We start from the raw sequence: 24753 nt of genomic DNA, 5'->3' as shown, positions 1-24753 counted from the left end.
TAGATCAAATGACATCATGAGTACAACAGCTCCCATCAAACAGAGACATGGCATGTGCTAGAAAAGCAAACTGGACCATTGTTTTGTGTTTTGTACTACATTCTGGTCCTATATCTGTTTTTTTCAACTTTTTCTTGTTCTTCTTTGAGTCTTACCTCTAACATTACAATAAGGGAGGACCAGCATTTTCTAATCCAAGCAGAAACAAATAAATTAATCTTGGGCAAGAAAAAGCTGTTTTTAAACTTAATACGTGTATTGTTGGAAATATCACCTGTATTAACATCATATGCCAACAAGAAGCTAAGTAATTATGTGTACAGGGCAAAAAAAACAATTTAGTGTTTAGTTCGTCTTTAATATTCCAAATGTGACCTCAATGACTCTTCAAGTGTAAACGAACTACAGGGTTTACTCCCCACCAGAGTCAGAGTCAAAGAAGAGGCAAGATGTCTTGAAGAATCTAAAACAAGTGAAGTATCCCTTGACTTAACTCTTCTGTATCAACTCTGTTTTTTACCATTATTGTCATTCACTAATTCATTTGCTGTCTTTTACTTTTCACTACAACACAGTTGTTATGGTTCAATAACATTAAAGAAGCCGGGAAGGAAACAGTTTACAGTTCCTTCATCAGATTCTGCCTCAGCTCTCTGTAGGTCGCTGGGTCGGTCCTGCTGCCTGATTTTAATCATTTTTACAAACATGGAAACAAAGTCAGTGTGACGTCTCAGTTCCACTGAGCTTCACATTCTGCTTCAGCTTACCTGTGACAGTGAGAGACAGCAGACGGCTCTCAGAGGAGAAGTTATGAGAAAAAACATAGATGCCATAAACACAGCTGTAGCTTCCTTGGTGGGCGGGGTCTGCAGCAGGAAACAGGAAGTCAACAGAGTGATTGACAGCTGGCTGGGTGTAGTTGTGTGCCGTGTTGGAGGAGGTGAAGGTGAGCTGGAAGGAGCCTCCTGGGTACTGAGGCTGGACGGAGCAGCTGATGGTGAAGTTGGAGCCCCGACGCACCTGAAACCCCTGCTGCTGGGCCTCGGAGACCCCGTCCATGGTAGAAGACACAGAGATGATTGGCTGAACCAGCAGGTCTGTAAACACAGAGAGATGGTGAATCCTTCTTCCTCTGTGAGAAGCTGAATGTTATTTTCTCCTCATTTGTTTATTCAAATAAATGAACGTTGATCAGTGAGGTGATCATACAACACAGAGAACTCCTACATTCATGTGTAATACAGAGGAGTCAGAGAGCAGAGGAGGAAACAGATTAACATCCTCAGCTGCCTTCAGATCAGACAGAAAATAGCTGCATGTTAATAAGACATTCATACAACACTGCATGCACAACAGAAACAAGTAGTGAACACAACACTGACATATCATCAGCTTTTAAGTTGATATATTGAACTTGTTAGTAAAGCGTTCCTTATTTGTTTATGCAGAAAGCAACAACTGTATTAATTTGTAATGTAGTTGTTTCTTATAAGGTGGATGTGACTGAGCTGCTCAGGAGAACTGCAGGGTGTGTGAGTGAACCACAGCAGGTTGATTAAAGGTGCAGATTGTCTCAGTTTGAGACAATGACAAGCTAACTTCTCTACCCTTTAGGATGCAGTCATCCTGGATAAGTTTACAGTTCAGTCCAATGGAAACCACTGACTATCACTGTGCCAGAGGAAGGAAAATATTACTGTCATAGATGATGTCACTGATGGACTTACCTGAGCAGATGAGCTCCACGATGGAGGAAGAGGAATTTGATGATGCACATTGCCTCAGGGCATATCCAGACTGAACACAGTCAGATCTGATCCACCATACAGATTCCTCTAAGGAATTATTTCTCCTCCCTGTTGAAACAGCAGAGCCACAGTCCAGATCCCTGCAGGCTGAAGCTGCTTCCTTCAGGGTCCAGTCAGAGTCCTGCACTGGTCTCCACTCTGTTCGTTTCACCTCCAGTGTACCTGCACAGCGACTGGCTCCTCCCACCAACCTGACAGGCTCTGAACAGAAACAAGAGAGTCATCAGTAAAAGAATAAAGTGAGTTTCATTAGAACAGAAATGAAGCCAAATCAAAGCTGCAGCTCCTCTTCTACCTGAGCAGGTGAGTCCAACAGCTTTGTCAGGTGAGCAGGTGCTTCTAGCTGAGTCTGATCTTCCACAGTCCAGGAGAGCAGACTCATGGCCTCCACACTGGAACTCTTTGGTCCATATCAGAGCCTCCACTTCTCCATAGAGCGCCCCCTGGAGGACTGAGGGAGCCCCACAGCCGAGCTCCCTACAGACCACCTCTGCATCCTGCTGGTCAAAGTCAGCTTCACACACTGAAGACCACGACTGGTTAAACTGGTTAAACTTGACCTCCACTCTGCCTGAACACATAGTAGTCCCATTCACCAGCCTGACAGAGTCTGGAGAGAGAAAGATCATTAAATTCATCAGTATTAACTGCAATATTCATGCTGATAAAGATTATTTCAACTTCAAAAAAGTTATTGATAGAGAGAGAGCACCTTTATACCCTGACACAAGTACACAAATGTACAGAAAAAATTGCAAGATGCTATTTGTTGGATTAGAATATTTTTTAGTCTGGCAACATCTTGCGGTAGTATGAGGAATGACACCCTGGTAGACCCCAATGCTTGACCTCGTGCCCATTTTTTGTTTTCCTCTGTCAGATAACTGCTTTCAGGAAGAAGCAGCACACCTGTATTTAACAATACCTGATGAAATGTGACATCTTTATCTCCTAACAAGCTTGATTGACTCATCTGATATTCATACCTTTTCTCTGACTAAAACTTTCTTTGTAACATTGGCAGGGGCCCCTTCAATTCCACCAAGAAACTACTTGCACAGGAGCGAAATGGTCACCTGGCATGCTTCAAAGAGATGAACTGACTGGTACCTCAAAAACACCTGCAGCGAAGGAGAGAGGGAACAACACCTGGGAGAAGGCAGGGCTTTGATATCTCCACTAGAACTCAGCATCTAGTTTAAAACTATGGAGCAAATCTTGAGGGAGATCCAGGATGTCACTGGGGCTGCAAAAACAAGCTCGGCCCCAGGCCCTAGAGGAGTGCCTTACAAGCTCTACAAGACATGCCCCAGTCTCCTGCAATAATTGTGAAGGATCCTCAAGGTGATCCGGAGAAGGGGGAAGGTAGTCTAACAGTGGAGAGTCTTTGAGTTCCAAAGGTGGAAAACACAAACAACATTTAACAGCTCAAGGTGATCTCAGACCTCAGCAGTGCACTTATAATGATACTGATAACTTTCAGTATTGTTGCTTGACACCTGATGGCAAAACTCAGAAGAACTCCTACTTCAACACCTCAGTTCGGAAAGGGAAGTCCTGAAGGTCCCAGGGTGCATTGAGCATACAGGAGTGGTTACTCAGCTGATCACAGAGGTGTACGAAGGTCACAGAGACCTGCCTGCTATATGGCTGGATCTCATCAAAGCCTATGGCTTTATACGACACAAACTGGTGGAGACATGGATTTCCGCTATGGCTTTGAGCTGAGCTGACACAAGGGGAGTAGCTCCTTAACTTCTATACACAAAGTGCACATTTAGCTATGAATAACATACGTTTTTCATCTTTAGAACACTGCAAGGGCAAGATTAACAATTCGAAGATCAAGCCGGTAAACCCATCCAAAGAGGGGGACATCCTGTGTTGACCACAGGAGAAATGCTGACAGTATCCTGCTTATGAGTTGAGCAGGAAAAATCCTGTATAGCGCTGGCTGAAATGAGGGCAACACTACGGCCTGGTCTTGAATGCTGTCAAAGAAAAAAGTTGAAGCCTCTGCCCCTCACTTTGACATCACTTAGGAAACAGTGTCATCTCACAGCAGCACAGTAACCCAGCTTGAATCCAACGTGCGCCAGCTGCAAGAAGACAATGATTTTTTGAAAGCCAAAGAGGACTCTTTGTTGAACTGCTCATGCTGCTGCAATATCTGAATTTTTGGAGTACTGAATCAAACAAAACAGGCCAGCAAGTGATGTAATTTGTGGACAGGGTGCTGTTGGACATTGGACTCTTGATGGACTCTTTGTTTACCTAAGCTGCTGTTGGTACTGTTACAGAGGTTGATGGTGAGGTTGTCAACGATGTCCAGGAGGGATGAGAAGTCACTGAGCATGTACACATGGTTTTCAACAGGATAAGAGGCGATTGCCCTCAGTTCACTGCTGATTGCATCCTTTACACCTGAAAGAAAGAAATACAGCTGTGCCTTAAAAAATGAAACCCAAAACAAAGAAAACTATTGAGTTGATAAAATAAAAAAATAGTTCCCTGTTGCTTCCTGCTCCTTACACTTAACTTTAATTGACAGAGCATGCTGATGGTTGTGCATTTTAAATCCCATTAAATAGAAATCATATTTTACAACATTGCTGACCATCTGCCAAAGCATACCTTGTGTTTTTAGCTTGACTTTGTGGGTTGCCAACATTATTTAAGTTCATTCAACTGTTTATGTAAAGCTTATGTACAGTTTAAGTACATTTTGAAGAGTATTATGGGTGGACTTTGCTAAGCTTAAGTATATAATTGCTATTATTCTATTCTTGGGTGCTGGAATGCAGGAACATATATTTTTGTTATTTTTAACAGAGGAAAATGCAAAATAAAAGCTGTTTTTAAAGCACATGTTCCAAATATCCCCCCAAAATTTGTGCTAAGATGTACAGTACCAGTCAACATTTTGACACACCTTCCCTTTCACTTGAATGAGAAAGTGTGACCCTTTGACTGGTGCTGTAGAGGAATCAGCAAATAAGTTCAGATCAAACCAAGATTTTGACTGTGTTTAACATGTATAACGTGTGTACATGTGATAGCTTGTAATAACGTGTGTTAAAGTTTGGGATACAACATCAAGTCAGTAATGGACCAGACTCTATGCAATGTCATTTCATTCAGCATTTTCCCTGCATCCTGTGGACTTGTGAGTACATTTGGTTTCCACAAGAAAAGTGGATTTAATTCAGTGGAACGCAAGTCAAAACTCAGATACATCACAGATTAAGTGGCCTGAAACTTGGAACATAGTAAAACGGCCACTATACCAATAGCGTAGACCTCAATGCCGGCATCTTTCAGGTGCTGCGAGGCGGGGGATATATTGTCGCTGGACTCTCCATCAGTAATGACGATAGCAATTTTGTGGGAGTCTGTACGCATTCCCACATTGGGTTTAAAGTTCTTATGGAGGATGTGGTTCAGAGCTTTTCCTGTATGACAGTAATAAAGAAGCTTTAAAAGGTGCAGAGTTGAAAAGCTGACTGTTGCAATGACTGTTAGGTGACTGACAGTTGGAGCACTTCCACAACCTTGTTAAAAATATCTGGTTCTTTGATAAAAAGTCAAATCTAGAAGCCTGTAGACATAAAAACTGAGAGAGAAAGTTAACTATGACTCCCAAAATGCATTTCAGTCAGAAACATCCAATCACAGAGCTTCAAATTCTATTGTGAGACACTCAAATCATTATGATTTTTAATGTTGTGATTGTGTTAATATAATAATTATAATCACTATCACTATAATGAATTCAGCAATCTTTGCTTTACAATATTATAGTATGATACCATACAAAAATGTAATATCACAATATTAAGAATCATAATAGTATCACAATTATTAATATTATGATAGTAACAAAAATACAAATTACCATCATTGCTCATCTAATTTCTACTGTAACTCTACTGTTTCTGGAATCAGTATGAGTCACAATACTTTTTATTAACTTTATCTGAAGTCTCTGTTCTGAAAATGTTATTTGTTAGCAGATAGAGTTTTCTTGATCAAGAGAGTGAATTTCATTCACAAATTGCTCCATACATACAATATATTCTATACTATAAATACTTATATATTCACTTTCCACCGCTGACAGACCTAAATACAGAAAGTAAATATATTTGGATCTAATCAGAGTCTCTGCCTCAGTCCCTCACAGTGTAAAGCTGGTGTGGATCAGACAGTGTGCTGTTAAATCACCTGTGTTGGTGAGTCCTCCTCTGTATGGCAGGTTGGCTATGGCCTTCATCAGGGATTGTTTGGTCTGGTGGGTGTTCAGCTGCCACTCCGTATTTGGGTCGTCACTGTACTGAACCAGACCTGCAGAAAACACAGAAATGTGTAAAACTGACACACTGACTCAGCTTTTGTTTTTAAATAATAATGAGAATAACAATGATAATAATGAGTATGAGAATAATAATTTGCACTGAGTGTTCTTGATCAGATGCATTGGTTTATTAGTATTATTATTGTTATTATCACATCACATGTCTCATGCACACTCATTCCTAACAGGCTAACAGGCCAATAACCCCTGAGTCTACTGTCTGACTCAAGGGTTAGACAGTAGACCTTCTCTATCCTGTTTCATCCCCAAGAAGGTAAAACTCTGTGTCTTGGAGTAAACAGGACATATTAAGGGGTCAAAGGCCACATATCTTCCCTGATTTGTGTCTTTAGGTGATGTGGCTCTTAGTTAACATACATACATAACTAAAGTTTGTATGATTTGACCAATCAAAGATAATTTCTTTGTTCCTTCTCCAACTATAATAGAATGGTGTTTGCTTTTTGCTCGCTGAGATGAACTGATGTAAATCTTTGTGTGTTCTGTCTTCTTATTGTACAATATTTTTTAATCTTCAACCCAGCAGTATTTTGTGTATTATTTCATATGTGTGTTTTGTGTTTCAGACAATTTCCACGATATGACTCATGAACCAATCTGGTGAAGCCTGAAGCCCCTGAGCATCTCTTCGGTATTCTTTGGCATACGGGCAGCAGTTCAGCATGTACAGGAAGTATTGAGGGCAGCGAGTATGTATGAGAGGTGATATCAGTATCAGCAACAGCTGAGTCCAGTCAGGTTGAGTCGAGTCTAGTATGAAGGTTGATGGTACTGAACCTTCAGCAGTGAACGCATAAACCTACAGTAAAAATGTGTCAGTCAGTCACCACCTGCACTGTTTAAAGCGAGCTAAATGTTGTCACACAGAAGTCAATTGAGTTTTTAATACAGTTTAACATTGTAATTCCTCCATTATTATCGCTGACATCTAGTCTGGTAACATATAAAAGCAGAGTAGGAAGGAGAAGGTGAGGGCTTTTATTAGTTTACATACTAGTTAATAAACAAGAAAGAATTAGAGAAGAAGAGACAAGAAAATGTCTTGAGCTCCAACAAGAAGACAATTCCTCTTTCTACAGAACGACTGTAGAAAGTTGATGCTGTGGATGAATCAACATGACAACGTTGTGCATCCCTCCTAGCTAGAATGTTTTGTTCAGAAATGCGGTGTGCTTCATAGAGTCTGTTCAGTCAGAACATCTGTCCTGCTAACTGATCCAACACGGACCTACACAGAAGGAATATACAGTATATCTCCACCATGGAAATCAGTGTCTGGATAAAAGATTGTTTTACAAGCTGAATCATAATTACTATGAGTTATAAATGTGTGTTTCAGTAGATGAAGCACTGAATTTTAAGGTAGGTGTATCACCTGAACATTTCATTTTGAACATTTTGAGAATTCTGCAAATTAATACAAAAGCTAAAATATGTCTGCATGTTTTGGGAAATAACTGGCAGTAATGGAGGCTGTATGCAGACAGCAGTTATTTAGCTTAAACATGTAAAACCACTGGTATGGTCCTTTTATCCTCACATCAGCCATAATCTTGACTACTCTGGTTATCATGTCCCATTTTACTGCTCTTTTGCTAATTTATAATACGGGACCTGTGTGTGTTTCACAATGTGCTGTAAAGATTTTAGTATTTTGAGTACTTTATACACAAGCAGTAGTGGTAATAGTACCAGGATCAGTAGTATGAATAGTTGTAGTAGTAAAAATATTACCGATCTGGACTTTGTCAGGGCCGATGTCGAAGTTGCTGACTGTTTGAATTAGAAAGGACTTAATGTTTTTATAATCTTTAGAGGTGATGCTCCCAGAATCATCGACCAACAGCACGATGTCAGCCTTGGCTGTGCTTTCACACTGAGAACCTGGAGGAAAACAGAGGATTGTGGGATACAATACACAAGAGACCAAATGTTGAAGCAAGACTAAGGCTGTGTCTGAAATCACTCCCTATTTACTTCAAAGTGCAAATTTATCCAATATGTAGAGCCTAAAATGTTCCACAATGGATCAAAAAAGTAATGTTCATGTTGTGAACACTACTTCCTGCAAACAAACCCACAATGTCATGCTTTGCATTTATAGACACCAAAATTAGCGGTGTGCGACTCCACAGCAGACAGTGTGTATTAGTGAGTAGTGAATGAGTGAACCAGGGAGGGATTTCGGACACATCCTGAAAGTCTACAGTCATGCTAACAGCACTGTGAGACTGTACACAGTGCTGTTTTGAGCTAAATGCTAACATGCTGATGTTTAGCAGGTATAGTGTTTACCATGTTAACCATCTTAGTTCAGCATGTCAGAACACTAACATCTGACAATTAACACCAAACAAAAAGTACAGTTGTGTCATTAGTTTTGAGACTATTTGGACATGAACCAAACTTCATCCATTCTCAGCTGCTTATCTAGGTGCTGGTCCTCCTGGGGGATCCAGAGGTGTTCTCAGACCAGATGAGATACATATAATCTCTCCAGCGTGTTCTGCACTGTGGTCTCCTACCAGTTGGATGAGCCTGAACACCTCCAAAGGAGGCGCCTATTCTCTCTTTCTCTCTTTTTACCTGTTGATTGGTGTTTATCTTCAGCCTGGAGTCCTGGAGAGAAAATCAGAAATTTCACATTTAGATTGGAGCAGAGCTGTGAACTGAACAAACACAGAGCTGTTTCTGGACATCTGGAGGCTCTAGAAGAGACAGACAGCAAGCTAGACATCTTAAGAAAAGGTGTTTGTTATGGTCTGAATCAATGGATGGCATGATAAACTTATTTCTGTTTCTTTACACACAGAAGGAAATCTAAGCGAACCAAAAATCATCATTAAAAGCCAGGTGAGAATGTTCTCTCTTCTCATTGGTCAAATGTGTCTGGGGCAGGAGTGAGAAGATAAACACAGGAAGAAGGTCCTGAAGAAGCTCTGATCTGCCCAAATACCAAGAAGACAATGTACTTGTTTGTTAGTGCAGGTTGGACCTTGTTGATTTCACTCATCAACATCCCAGCATGCAAAGCGGTCCTGGCTACGGGAACTTGAAGCCGTGTAATTGGTCAGATGGAGGCCACATCACGTTTCAACCACAAACAAACTAAGGCCACTTCCTCTAAAGGGTCTCTGTGAAGTTATTTTGGTCTGAGGACGTTTGCTGTGTTCAGATCTGCCCAAATGAAATGAACTAAGGAGGAAAACCAACCAGAATCTCTTTCAACTAGACTGAACTACACAGAACTACACAATATACACTGTAGAGCATTGTCAAGTTAAGCTAGCTGCTGATATAGCCATGGCTAGTCTTAGCTAAAGCTAAATGAAGTTACTTTTTCCCCATGAGCTGTTATCTGTAACATAATATGTAAACTTTGAACCAAGATCTTGGTAAACCAGTTTGTTATTCCAGCTAAATCCAAACATGATGGAGACAAATAAAACAGTTAAACTACTGCTAAAGGTAGTTTAGCTTAGCTTAGTTTAGCAGAGTAGCCGTAACTTCCACCTGAGCTGTTAAATCAAGTGATCATGTGATTTTATTTTTGTTGCGCTATGTGTAAATCTATTAAAATGTACATTTATTATACCTGTATTAATTTATTTATTATTATGATATAATATGAATATAAATTATAAATACAATAAAGTTTATTTTCTATGAATAAAGAGAGCTGGATGAAACATGACATTTTTATAGATATTACATGTTTCCTTCACATTCCTGCAGATTGTGTAAAGGTAGACTGCAGTATGAGGTATTATTTTTGGGTGAAATAATCCTCGTAAAAAGACAACAACAGAAAAAAAAAGATGGAACAACAAACGTCTCTCTTTGCCTGGTCAGCCTGAAACTTTAAGACCTTTTTTCTTGACCTCACTGCTTCTACTTTCTGCTTCTTTGAAGAGCAGCAGATGAGATGAACACATGAACACAAGCTCAACAGACGCTTCATACAGAGTTAAAGGAAAACTACGGTTCATTAAAACTTGTGTTTGTCTAACATGTTGGTTTGTTTCCTGTCTGATCATCTGACTGCTCATGTTTTTGACCTATCAGACGTCTTTTTAGTGATGTCACCATGTTCACAGATCTCAGATAATAAAGGCCCCGTGAAACAAAGTTAGACCATCTTAAGCTTCTGTATGTGATGTATATCCCAGTGAATATTTGAGTGGTGTACAGTTACAAGAGGGGTTTAAATCAAATCCTTCGCATTTGATTGGACTGCTAAACAGTGGGCGGGGCTTTGAGTTTAGCCTGATATGCAGTTTCAGAAAGTGTCACCTGTTGTTAGATCAGCAGAAGGATGAGGGAGAAATGAATGAATTATGTGAGGTGAAAGCAGCTTTTTCTCTGACAGGCATGGTGGGGTCTGGTTGGTGCTACTTCTGTGTCAGCCACATACACTCCTCACACAGGAAGGGTTTTTTATTGATTATACTGATCATTCTGCCAGTTAAACCCCCACTGTCACTGCTCCAGGTGAAGAAAATTCCTCCAGACAACAACAAGTTCCCCAAACCAGCCAAACACACTCCAACAAGCAAACCTCCAAACTAACTGTCAGGAGGGAAACTGACAACAAATAAGGAAAACAACAACACCAAATCTCCGTCTGGAAGCAGGTGAAACAACAGGCAGGAGCCCCGGTTTGAACTAATATCACAGAAAGCAAACAGGAGTCGAGAAAAGAATCTCCGTTTTTCAATTGGTTCAATCGCTGGAGTTCCCCACCAGAGAGGCTCCCTGCCCCAGTGTGTACGCACAGGCTGACGCGCAGTGGTGACACTTCATGTCTGTGACACATTGCACAGATACAAACATTTGAAACCATAGTGAAAGATGTAATGTTGCTGCTATGATGTCAATATGACTATCAACTGATCATTTTCCCTGTCTAATTTTGCTGAGAACCGCGCGCATCACGCCCCGAATCTCAAGATGACGCGCTGCAGCAGCAGCACGTGACATGCGCGTGACACGCACGGCTCACGCATCCAGTGTGTCCCAGATGTAAGACCTCAGCCACATTGCTATGGAAATGAAAACAAAGGTTTTTCCTACTGATGTCCAAACACACATCTCTCCCTATTGCATATCAGCATCATGATGTGCTGCTGTGTGCATGCGTGCTTATATTTCTCACATTGTGAGGATATAAATCTTCACAGTCACATTGTGGGGACTCACTTCCCTTTTGTGGAAAAAAACTCAAGTTCCCATAACATAAATCATTAAATCTTAAAATGAAGACTCTGTTTAAAGGATTTTGATTGTTTTAACAATCTTTAAGCAATGACAAGTGGAAACTTTTAGGGGTTAAGTGTGACAAAAAGTTTGACAGAGTTACAGGAAGCGGCTCAAACACGTATATTTGATAAGAAAAAAATTTAAAAAGTGTTTTGCAACAGTCAGTCCTATATGTGACAAGAAATGCTCTTGCATTGCCATGGTAACAGAAGTGTACTCTGTAATCTCACATCAGATGCTAATCAGTTTGTCCTCAAACACTTTCCTGTCACAGAAAAACCTCTCAACTTCATTTTGTTCCCATTAAAACAAATTGTTTTCTGTCATTGAGGAAGTTTGCAGCTGATTTAAAGGAACATTTGAGAGGATTAAAACATGTTTTTAAATGTCATGTAAAGTCTAAATATAGAAAAAAATGAGCAAACTTTTTTTTCACCTCTCAGATGTTGTTGTAGGCCTCTGATGCAGAAATTAAAGGGTTTTAGGACAGCTAAAAGTGATTGTTGTAATATTGCAACAGTGGACCTTACAGGGTTAAAAGGAACAAAAAAGTCTTACAAAAGGTTAGGGTTAGGGTATGTCTCCAGGAAATTAATGTCTATGTAATGTCCCTAAACGTGACCTGCGACAATGTGTGTGTGTGTGTGTGTATGTGTGTGTGTGTGTGTGTACTTGTGTTCCTCATGTTGTGGGGACATAAATTCTGCTGGACTGGACAGCTTCCAGGTGTGAATGTGCAACTGTGTGAATGTGATCAGTGTGTTCCTGAAACAGACAGCATTGCTCTCAGTGAAACCCTCCTGAATAAATAAAGGTGAAAAAATAACAACAGAGTGGCTCATAAAGAGTTGTCTGTAACAGACAGTCTCACCCACTTAAGGCAGTGATTGGTCAGGTGTGTGCAGGTGTGAAAGTGGCTTGAACTTAACTTCTCAACTACGTCTGTCAGGTTTCATGTCACCATCAGAGTGCAACACTGTGAATGTCTTCCAGGAGAAACTGTGTGATGTGCATTTTGTATATGTGCATCAGTATGTATGTATAAGTACACATATAACTCTCCTGTAGCTCCTGATGCTTTCATGTAAATGTTTACTGGGCTACACTGTTATATGGAAGCTCTTTTATGTCAGATTACAGCAACAAAATAACACATCAAATGATTAAAACACATCAAATAATGTAAAATCCAAACATCCTAAATAAACAGCTCCAACAATCCACAGTCACCCATCTAATAATGAACACAGAGGTAGAATAATAAAAAGTCACTTATTAAATGAGAAAAGTCCAAAAAAGAACCTCCTCACAAATGAGGAGCCGGCCTGTCAATCAAACTGCCTTCAAAGTCCCTCCCTGTTCTTCTAAATATACCCACAGTCCCTGCATGGTGACGGTCACGTGACCCACAAACACAGCCTGAAGACGTCAGCAGGATTTTACATTTATATGCTTTGAATTTTCATTATTAGATGATGAACACATGAATTATTGGTTTGTTATTAGAAGTTAAAGAGATAAAACTCATTACAGCAAGTATCAGAACTTTTACTGCTGTTTGACTTGAACTCAGTATTTTTACATTACAGCAGAGTCTTACCTGAGCTCCACAGCAGCAGCAACAGCATCAGCAGGTGATCCATGTCCAGGTAGACGTCTGTCTCCGTCTCTGTGTCGTCTCTCTCTGCTCGTCTGTTGGACTCATCGTGTCTTTTTATGTTAATCAGATGTGGTATTTCCTCTGAATCCTTTATCTCTTCATCAGCTTCATGTGCTTTCTGACAGGAAGCTGCTGGCTGAAACGACTCTGAGCGGCTTCATCATGTGACTGACAGCTAAAGTAAATGAAGGGCGTTTATCCAAGGCACCTCTCATTCATACACACTCCAGCCTGTTATTTGCACTGGGGATGGGGGGGGCTTCCATTTAGAAAGGTTGGACCAACCAACTAAAACTTGATGCTCACATGTGGTTTGGATCGCCATGACAACACGCAACCAATCATGACAGCTCATTTGGCTTGTAAGGATCAGAGCTATTGATATATTGATTGACAGTGAGATAGACCAATCAGCGAGTCTGAGGATAAACTCACTGATGAGCAGCTGAGATTATACTGCTGTTACCGTGGCAACATCACAGCAGTTATTGCAACAGAGTTGTTTGTGTGTTTTCTGTTTTTTTAAATTTTATTTACTGTTCTTTTTATTGAGTGCAACATAAGTGATTAACACAAAAACACATATGACACGGGACAGTACAAACAAAACAACAAGAAGAAAAAATAATAAATACAAACAAAATATTGGCTTAATACTAGATGTGTGTGTGTGTGTGTGTGTCAGGTGGGGAGGGGGGTCTAAGGGATGAAGATGCGACAGGGTGAAACCAGTATGGGTCAAGACAGATTTAAAAAATCTTTTATTTATTATTTATTTTATAGTTTGTTTGTTTGTCTGTCCATACTCCCCTTTCTCTCCTCCTCCCCCGTCCTTGTTCTCTCCTGCTTCAGGCCTCCAGGCCCGTAGGAGGTTTCTGGCCTGTTGCAGGTCAGATCCCCTCTAGAACAGCCCCAAACCTACAGGAGGGGTCTGTTCATTTGGGTCTGAGGAGCAACTTTCTATCTGAAGGAGGGTTAAACAGCGATCAGGCCCTCAGACACCAAGCTGGGTGTCTTTTCTGGGGTGTTTTCCAGGAAGCAGGTTTAGTGCAAACTCTGAGTTTCTTCACCCTGAGATGAGGGAAACTCAGAAAGAGATGTAACTTAAACTCTCAGTCAGTTATTGCTGTAACTGACTGATAGAAAAATTCATGTATTAGTTAAGTAGATATGGTCATATGTATGTATGTATTTGGCGGCAGGGCCTTGAGGGGAACACTATAATAGACATATGGACATCATGGTCATCATGTGAAAGTGAGAGCTCTGTAAAGTTTTGTCTGGGGCTGTTAGAAGGAATCTGTAAACAACTAGAGGTGCCTCCCAGGGTATCAAGGCCGTCAATATATACTAGTGTCTTTCCTTTGTCTTGTCAGAATTGTGCACGGAGACTCTGCGTACTCTCCGTGTCTACAACATATGTTTGGTTTGGATTAAAGAGACGCTTGACTTCAACCAACCTCAGTCTATTTGGTAATTTTTACCTATCATTTTGGTCCTTCGAGCCGGATTCCTGGATGTGCTTCTCAGCCCTCTTTCCAAGCCGGAGCGGAGTAGAGTGCACGACATAGGTTACAAAATCCTTTTCCTGCTACGTTCAGAGATAAAGGCGCTTGCGGGCTGGAGAGGGTCGGGAGCCCCACGGATTCCTTTGTGAGGTGAGAAGTTGTCTCTTTAATCAACAATTGAGTTGTGTAAAAGGCCTGAATTTGTAAGCCCAGCCTCAAGCTATGTGGGAGAGAGTTTAGTGGTGATTTTAAACGGCTGTATAAGACTGGCAACCCTTGGGAGAGTGAAGGGAGAATAGGTGTGTCTACCTAGGTTAGAAGTGTGAAAAGTGTCAACCTAAAAAGACATATATAAAATATAAACTTCAAAAAAAAAAAAAAAAATGGGGGAATAAGTAGTAGTCTTACATTAAAACAAAAAACAACAAAAAACAACAAAAAACAAATAACAAAAAAAATAAAATAAAATAAAAAAAAACTACAAAATTTTCCTTTTATATCAAACACGTAAATTGGGATCTTGGTATAGGAGGTAGTTATTAACAGTGTCTCAGTGAAATAGCCAGACAAGGGTAACCTTACGGTGTCAACAAATTGTCTGGAGACTGGAAACCTAACGGTGACAACAAAAGTCTACATTTCACTGATTGGACCAGTTGCTCGGGTGAATTCCGTACAAACTGGTTGGCTGTTAAGGGAAAATAGTGAGATAAAGTCACTACAAAAAAAAAAAAAAAAAAAAAAAAAAAGGGGTGAAGTATGGGTACAAATCAAAGCAAAACCCCGAAAAATGGGTGGATGGGGGATGCAAAATTTATGTACACGATGAATGAAGAGAGCGTGCAGTACCTTGACAAATGGAAGAAGAAATATAAGTTTAAAGGGGGACTGTATGCAGACGACTGTAAAAAACTGTGTGAAGAAATAACCAAGGCGTGCAAAGGGGATGAAAAACGAGAGAAAAAGGAAGGGCTGTTACAGGCATACTTGTGGCTAGAACAGGCAAAGAAAAGGAGTGAGTGCAGAAGACGAAAGAAACTTTTGTCTATGGGCCAAGTAAAACAACAAGATGATGATGGAACTAATGCTGTGGCAAGCTCTGTTGTCTTGCACTCTGTTGTTGTTAAACAGGTACAGGAAACCGCTCCGATCCCCGGCCTCGCGTCATCCTCGCCTCCGACCACACAGCGTACCCCGCCACCGTACCAGGAAGGAGCCGCAGCTTGGGAACAGATAAGTGGAATCACAGAGGGTATAAACAGATTGAGCCTGAATAGCCCTGTATCTCAAAAAGCACCATCTCTCTATCTCTATCTCTCGATCTGACCAAATTAAGTGGGGAGGAGAGGTCTGTAACAGATCCTCCGATATCAAGCAGAACCAGACAACATTGTGATCTGTCACAGAAAAAACTGTCCGATTTAGTAGCGCCACTGATTGAACTGCCGAATCCCAGACAAGGGGAAGGGCAACCAGATTTGGTTTGGGTCTTCCGTAATTGGACAAAGGAGGACGTGAAAAAGGCAGTAGATGGGATTCCTCATCCACGTAAAGATGTGCAAGCATACATCGATAAAATATATGGGCTGTATAATAGCTATAGGCTAAACGGGGAAGAAATGACTAACTGCCTCATGCAAAGTTTGACTACTGATTGGGCGACTGTAAATGTTGATTGGAGACCTATGGGGGAAAACGGTGAGCCGCTCCTGTGGGACCGAGATAGAACACGTGGGCTCGGTCCACAGCTGAACCGAATGGCAGATGGAGATTCTTCGGGAAACATTTGCCCGGAGAAACGATTGGGCTGAAATTGATGCTGTGGTACAGGAGGAAAAAGAGACAGTAGCACAATATGCTGCCAGGCTCACGGAAGTGTTTAATAGACACAGTGGGCTGGAGCCGCGAATCGGAGAGAATGTTAATCCATGCTAAAAGGCGCAGCTAACATCCTGCCTCCTGAGGGGTTTAAGGCTACCGATTGCAAATTGGGTGAAAGAACATCTGGTCGGATGGGAAGGAGAGCAGAGAAGGGTTATTCTCGCAAATGCTAAACACGCTGAAAAAGTTCTGGAAAATGTAGATAAGAAACATAAAAAAGTAGAGGTGTTTTATAATGACGGTGAGAATGATGATGGTTGCTTTTTCTCTTCTGAGTCCCGCAGGAAGGAAATTATTTGCTATCGCTGTGGGAAAAGAGGCCACATCGCCAGAGAATGCAGAAGTCTCATTCCAGCTGCGGACACCAGGCGGGGCGGAGGTCGAGGTGGTGGACGGGGCAGTAGAGGACGCGGGGCCGTGGAGGCGGTCGGAGGGAGAAAAGGGAACGAGATGACAGAGAGAAGGATGAGGAGCAGGACTTCTGACTAGCTTCCCCTGCAGAATCAGGTCATGCAATCACACACACACATACAGAACAGAAAACTGAAACTGAAGATGCTGACTATGATTCTGAGGAAGTGGAGGGATCAGAGTTTATATCGCAAGTGCTAAATTTGGAATCTGTTGAAGTAATGTTAGCTGAGTGGGATGATAAACCTTTTGTGACTCTGCTGGTGAGGGGAGAAAAGTGTACCTTTTTGTGTGATTCAGGAGCTTGCATGACTGTGTTGAAGAAAAAAGAGTTGCCTGACAGTATTCGGTTGACAAAACAAGAACTATCAGTAGTGTCAGCTTCAGGACATCATGTGTCGGAGAGATTGACAGAAAAAACAAAACTAACTGATCCAGTAACTGGTTTTTCAGTAATGTTGAAAATGGTGGCCTCTGATTATTGCCCAGTCAATCTCCTAGGTCAAGATGGCATGGCAGCATTGCAACTTGGAATCATGCCAACTGACAGAGGGGTTGTGGTTTTCCAAAAAGCTCAGACTGATTGTATCTTTGTGATTGAAGATAAAAACAGGCCACGGTTTTGGTATAGCATTGACCCTGTAAAAAAAGGCCCAGCAGCTATCACTGCCGAACTGAGGAGAGAAGCGACTAGTGTAACTAGGCCAGATATTGAAGTTCAAGGGGAGGGTGACATGTGCGTGTTTACACACTCAAATTTCGAAGCAGGGCCAGACCCTGCATATGAGGAGATTTTTTTCCGGTGTCCCAATTACCGACTAACTTTGACCTCACTGTACTGGGATAAATTGGGAAATGTGGGGGTCGCAGTGAAAGGGGATGAGCAACTGGACAGAGTGTACAGAGGTCATTCCCTGCCCCATATTGGTCTTGCTAAGGCCCCTAGGACGCACTGGACGGACGTCGGTGCGTTAGTGGAGTTGGGGGAGAGGGCTTTAAAAGGTTGGGTGCAGCATGAGTCAGGGGGAACGGAGTGTTTTTCCACCAGAGACAAGGTCTGTACAGGAAGGCGCTGAATTGGGTAACGGTGGGAGCAGCCACCACTCATTTGCAGCCCTCTTTGTGATCATTGCAGGACAAAGTGTGTTTGCTGACAGAGGAGCAGGAAAAAGAGCTAGAAGAATTGCCTCCTGAACTTTGGAGTACAGGGAAAGATGGTGATATTGGGTTGTTACGTACTGCCACACCTGTTACCATTAAACCTAAAAGCTCTTATAGACCGTTTGTCAAACAATATCCTTTGAAGCCGGAAGCTGAGGAAGGTATTTCAGAAGTGATAGACAGTTTGATAAAACAAGGAGTTTTAGTTGATTGTCCTGTCTCATCCTGCAACACACCAATTCTGCCTGTGAAAAAAGCTACTTCCGGGTGGCGGTTAGTGAATATTTACAAGCTGTGAACCGAGCTGTGATTCCACGAGCTCCAAACGTGCCAGATCCCTACACTCTTCTGAACAACATAAAACCCACAAATGTTTGGTATTCAGTGATTGATTTGGCAAACGCATTTGTTACCATTCCTTTGAGCCCTGAGTCACAGTTTTGGTTTGCGTTTACGTTTAAACACAGACGATTGACGTATTCAAGACTTCCTCAAGGGTTTCAAGATAGCCCTACTATCTTTTCACAAGAAATTAAAAAATGTATTGACCTTTTTGAACCTCCTGAAGAGGAGTCACAGATTTTGACTTATGTTGATGATATTCTTGTGACTTCTAGCTCTCAACAAAAGTGCAAAAACATGACTTTGGCCTTGTTGAGATATCTAGCTGCAGCTGGTGTTAAAGTCTCTAAGTCTAAACTCCAGCTGTGGAGTCAGGAGGTGAAATATTTAGGCTACACGCTAACTCCTGAAGGCCGTGTGTTGGATGAGCAGAGAAAAACAACTATTCTGCAGTTACCACAGCCTACAACAAAGCGAGAGATGATGTCTTTTCTTGGTACTTGCAACTTCTGCAGGTTATGGATTGCTAATTATGCCGAAATTGCACAACCATTACAGAATATGATTTATGGTAAAGCAATGGCTGCTTCAGATAAGGTGGTGTGGACCGAGGAGGGCGAGCAGGCTTTCACAAAGTTAAAACAGTTAATAGCTTCTTCGTCTGTACTTGCCTTACCTAACATGAAAAAGGATTTCATACAAACAGTGGATTGCAAAAATGGTTTTATGACATCTGTCCTGTTACAGGAGTATGGGGATAAATTAAGACCTGTTGCGTTCTACTCCTCCAGACTTGACCCAGTAAGCAGAGCCCTGCCCGGATGTCTGCAGGCGGTGGTGGCAGCGGCTATGGCAGTGCAGACCTCAGCTGCTTTGGTTTTGTTTAGGCCACTGACTCATAGAGTGCCACATGCCGTCTCTTTGCTATTACTGGAACACAAACATTCACACATGTCACCAGCAAGACACTTATCTTGCATAGCCACATTGTTAGGCCAGCCAAACTTGACCATTGAGAGATGTACGGCTTTGAATCCAGCTACGCTCCTTCCAACACCTGTAGAAGGGATTCCTCATGATTGTGTGGCAATCACCGACGAATTAACCCTACCTCGCGCTGATTTGATTGACACGCCTTTACCTGATGCAGACATTGTGATGTTTGTAGATGGTTCTGCAAGCAAACATGTAGATGGGATTAACAGAGTTGGTTATGCTGTAGTTACACTGCATGAAGTCTTAGAGTCTGGAGCTTTGCCTTCTAATTTCACTGCCCAAGCAGCAGAATTAGTTGCATTGTCAGCTGCGTGCAGGTTAGGGAAAGATAAGGTCACGATCTTGACAGACAGTCAGTATGCCTTTTCCACTTTGTTTACCTTTGCACAGCAGTGGAGGAACCGAGGAATGATAACATCCACAGTTCGGCCAGTAACACATAAGGATTTACTGTTGAAATTACTTGATGAAATACAGCTGCCTGCTAAGGTCGCTGTCTGCAAGTGTGTGGCACATACAAACAATACCGGCAGTGTGTTTCGTGGGAACAGGAAGGCAGATGAAGCAGCAAAGAAAGCAGCTCGCGGGAGTGTTAGTCATTCTTTCTCTATACAGATTGACAAAGCTCAAGTAACCACTGACTTTTTAATGGACATGCAACATAGCTCTCCTAAACAAGAAAAACAGTTTTGGAAGACTAAGGGAGTTAGTCAAGACGCAGATGGTCTTTACATCTGACCTGCAGGTAAACCAATTTTACCAAAGTCTCTCTATCGCTATGCAGCGATGACGAGCCATGGAGTCACTCATGTCTCGTCAGGGGGGATGGTGAGCTTAATTGAACAAACATATACAGCATATGGATTGGGGAATTATTTCAAAAAATATTGCTCACAGTGTTTGATTTGCGTAAAGAACAATCCACAGGGAAATTATAAGGTTAAATCAGGCTCTTTTCCAGAACCTGTGTATCCTTTTCAGTACATTGAGATGGATTTTATCGAGTTAAGTAGATGTGAAGGGAAGAAATATGCATTAGTTATTGTGGATAAGTTTTTGAAATGGGTTGAAATATTTCCTGTTGGGAATCCAGATGCTATAGCAGTTGCAAAGGCTTTGTGTAAGCACCACCTTTTGGAACCATCTTTTGGAATACCAGAAAAAATTTATTGTGATAATGGAACACATTTCGCAAATGCAGTGATTTCTAAGATGTCCCAAAGTCTTGGGATACAAGTTAAATACCACTGTGCTTATCATCCACAGTCAGCAGGCTTAGTGGAGAGGACAAATCAAACTATTAAAAGTAAATTGAGAAAAGCAATGGCAGAGACTGGGAAAAATTGGGTTTACTGTCTACCTTTGGTTTTAACAGCAATGCACATTACACCTACCAAAGATGGTTTGTCACCTTTTGAGGTTTTATTTGGGAGAAGTTACCAAATTCCTGAACTACGACACACACCAGCTCAAGAAGCTGAGGACTGTCTAGCTGACTACATGAGAAAGACTCTATGTCAAAGACAGTTGCGTGCAAATGTTTTACCACCATATCTGTTTGATGTTATTCCAGAGCCGGAATCAGATCTCAAGCCAGGGGACCTGGTCCTGATCAAGGTGTTCCGGAGGAAAAAGTGGACTGAGCCACGGTGGGAGGGGCCTTATACCGTACTACTGACCACTCCAACAGCAGGTCGAGTTGAGGGCCGGACCACGTGGGTGCACAAGACACATTGTAAACAAGTGCCACCGGTGAGTGAGTAGTGGGTTCGTACTGCCTTCTCAGCCACTCCTCAGGTGACCTGTAAGTCCGGCTACACAGGGGGCGCTGTGCAAATAGAGGTGCAGTGTCGTCTCAAACCGGTGAAGATTTCGGTGTTTTTCCAAAGTGGGCCCTGAGGATTTAGGAGTTGAAAGGCTTTCGAGCTACTGCTGCCACCTGGTGGACTCGGGAAATATTGAAGTCATGGCGTCCCAGAGGAACAGACAACCTCCATCACCAGCACAGGAGACTCCAGCAACCATATCCTTCCTACAGTGGTGGTATTATTGGTTACTGTGTAAAAAAGTGATGATTGTTTTGTTCTGTGTGACTGTTTTGATGATACCAATCTGCATATGGTTCTTCCCTACTATTCGTCCTTATCTATCATTGCTCAGAGGGGCCCGGTCTATGGAAGATGATGTCATCAGCCACGCTCAGGATGTCTGGTTGCAAATGATCTCAGCAAGGAAATCACACTCCACCATGTACACACTTAACTTTTGGTATTCTTATGCCAAGTATGTTGCTGAATCCAAGAACCGCTCTAATTGCTATGTGTGCAGCCATATGCCGATTGCTACAAACAACCCCCATGTTGTCCCCAGACCTGTAAAAGACTTAAAGAGTTTGTTTCCTGATATCTTGGTTTCTAGTGTTGACTCAACGGTTTTAAATCAAACAGTTTTTAGGACAACTGGAAATGTGTTACCACCTCTGCGGCCTTACTCAGGTCGAAAGTTTTCTAGGTTTAAGATTCTCAGTGTCGGGAGTGAACCCTTGTTTGGGCCGGTCCATTTGAGACCCGAAATTAAATTTGATTGTTTTGCTCAAAAATTAGTTCTGTCTGAGTCCTCCTCCATCAGAGTAGGAAAGATCCCAAAACTTTTCTGCTCTACTATTTCGAGTCCTTGTACCTCGAACATTGGCAAAGCATCCCTAAATTATTCTCAGGTAGTGATGGGCAGTGCGTGTGCACCTTACTTCACCGTGCCAGACGTCCTTGGGACATATCCACAGACTGATGTAATGTTTCTCTGTGGGTACTACATGTATGCTCAACTTCCTCCTGGCTGGGTCGCTGTGCGGCTGTGGAGCCGACTGATCATTCCTTCATTGTTTCAGCTATGCCCCACCCTGGTGAACTTCCGGGTGAGCAGCGTATGTGGTCCACTGGTGAAAAAGTCATGCTGTCACTCTTCCCGTCTCTTGGAGTGGGAAAAGTAATGCTGCGGATGGAAACTATGAACTACAGGTTCTCTGGGTTCGTAAACACTACGCTGGTTATGTGGCAGGCTGAACGGGAGGAGTTGAGAGGCCTCAGGGCCGTTGCCCTTCAAAACCGCATTGTGCTAGATCAACTCACTGCAGCCACTGGAGGTGTGTGTGCTCTCGTAGGTGCCTCATGCTGCACATACATCCCTGCTAATGATGATGAGGGAGGAGTCATTCAGCAGGCTATTGCTAATCTGACCTCATTGCGTGATGCTGTTGATCATGACTCAAAATTTGACAGGTCCTGGTTCGTAACCGGTCCATGGTACGCTGTTTGTTTGAAATTATTGGCTCCAGTCGCTCCATTTTTGATTCTGATCTTTGTAAGTGTTTGTTGCATCATTCCCATTATCAAGGCACCGGTAAAAAAGTCTGTAGCTGTGGTCATGCACCAGGAAGCAAGATATCAAGAACAACTCCCACTTTTGGATATGTGATGTAATGTTACAAAAGAAGGATTCTTTATGACGTTAATATTGAAAATCGTGAGAAGTGATATTGACTGATGATTCTGATGGAAACGTTGTAACTTACAGCTGTGATGCATTTTGATCATTTTCATCAATTATGATGGTATAATCGAAATTGTCAATTATTAATCACTAGTAATCATTATTAATCACTATTAATCATTAGTAATTAATTAATGGCTTAGGCATAGTTGATTTTGATTGATTTTACGATGACTGTAATCTTTTATCATGTATCCATGTAATCGTTTTAAAAAATCCACTTTTATATCTATGTTCATTCATGATGATTTGATGTTGATTTGATTGTATCCTGTATTACGAATATCCTAATCAATTACACATTTAGTTTTCACTATACATTTTTCTATGTTTTTGATTTTATTCATTTGTTTTACAAAGTATAAACAGGAGGGAAATGATAGAAAAATTCATGTATTAGTTAAGTAGATATGGTCATATGTATGTATGTATTTGGCGGCAGGGCCTTGAGGGGAACACTATAATAGACATATGGACATCATGGTCATCATGTGAAAGTGAGAGCTCTGTAAAGTTTTGTCTGGGGCTGTTAGAAGGAATCTGTAAACAACTAGAGGTGCCTCCCAGGGCATCAAGGCCGTCAATATATACTAGTGTCTTTCCTTTGTCTTGTCAGAATTGTCCACGGAGACTCTGCGTACTCTCCGTGTCTACAACATATGTTTGGTTTGGATTAAAGAGACGCTTGACTTCAACCAACCTCAGTCTATTTGGTAATTTTTACCTATCACTGATTCAGTGAATCTAACCCAGCAAACATTTGTTGGACAGTGATGTTGTGTCCCTGACCAAAAATGGTTCTGATTGGAGTCCAAAAACAGCAACATGTACATGAAACACAAATCATGAAACACAAGTCAAATTGCTTTTTAGTGGACATGTGCATATATTTGGAATATACATACCCATGTGTAAGTGTCAGTTTCAGTTTGGATGTTCAGTTTCTGTTAAAATCTGAACTTTCTCTCCGTTTGGGTTATTAAGGGTCTGGATGATGAGAGTCAGGAGAGGGGGAAGCTGCTGGGCACGTACAACCTACGACGAGGATGGAGAAGCTCTACAGACCTACTCTGTCACTGTGAGTCATCACTGCAGAGTATGACAGTATATGCTACTTTAACAAGAACCTCCAGCTTCTTACTCTGAGTAACGCTTCCTACATGAACACAGATGGAACAGTTTTGGTTCATTCACATGAGATTTCTGTATTTCTGTTTTTTTAATGATCATGTGTGTTCTTGTGGGGATGAATATTTAACGATATAATGAGATACTTAAGATTTGAAACCAACCAATCAGAGGCTTTAAAAATGTGCTTCTGGTTATTTTCCAAAAAAAATCAGTTTTTCTACCATCCATATTGTTAACAAGCTCATTGTTCTTGTTTTATACCAGTTTTCACAAATTTCAAAAAAGTGTTGGACAAATTAGAGTTTTGACCAGATGATGGCGCTAGATGAAACAAACTTATTATGATTTATCTTGAGGAAAAACATGAATGTTTGAACCACATTTGGTGGCAATTTGTTTAATAGTTGTTGAGATATTTCACTCAAAACTCCAGGTGGACTGACTGAGAGATGCACCCTGCAGCCATGTTGCTGTCAAGGATAAAACACACTAGGTTTCACACAAAAAAGGTTTTTAAAATATAAAAGTGATCAATATACAATTATTTTCACCCTGATTTATGTACCTTTACATCAACACGTTTCCTGTCAAAAGAAGACTCTGATCAAACTGCTGACGTCAAAGAAAGGAACCTGTCTGATTATTTAAATGATTTACGAGCTGTTTGACAGC

The 24753-nt window shown here is 41.5% G+C and overlaps 1 protein-coding gene and 1 long non-coding RNA gene across 2 annotated transcripts in view; both read right to left on the bottom strand.

The window, feature by feature from the left end:
* LOC121887324 (collagen alpha-1(XII) chain-like) overlaps positions 1–24753 on the bottom strand; it is an 83525-nt gene that overhangs the window by 1200 nt on the left and 57572 nt on the right. The window contains exons 26-28 of the mRNA XM_042398056.1: positions 2104–2418; positions 1728–2009; positions 768–1097 (exon numbers count right to left, since the gene is read on the bottom strand). Of these exons, the coding sequence (XP_042253990.1) occupies positions 768–1097; positions 1728–2009; positions 2104–2418 (927 nt within the window). The remainder of the gene's footprint in view (positions 1–767; positions 1098–1727; positions 2010–2103; positions 2419–24753) is intronic.
* Positions 8769–13102, bottom strand: LOC121886819. The gene is made up of 2 exons (XR_006092860.1): positions 13043–13102; positions 8769–8802 (listed from the first exon to the last, which is right to left on the bottom strand). It is a non-coding gene; the product is annotated as an uncharacterized LOC121886819 (long non-coding RNA).

The sequence above is a fragment of the Thunnus maccoyii genome, chromosome 20 (assembly GCF_910596095.1).
Source record: "Thunnus maccoyii chromosome 20, fThuMac1.1, whole genome shotgun sequence".
Taxonomy (NCBI): domain Eukaryota; kingdom Metazoa; phylum Chordata; class Actinopteri; order Scombriformes; family Scombridae; genus Thunnus; species Thunnus maccoyii.
This window is presented reverse-complemented; position numbering and strand designations above follow the sequence as displayed.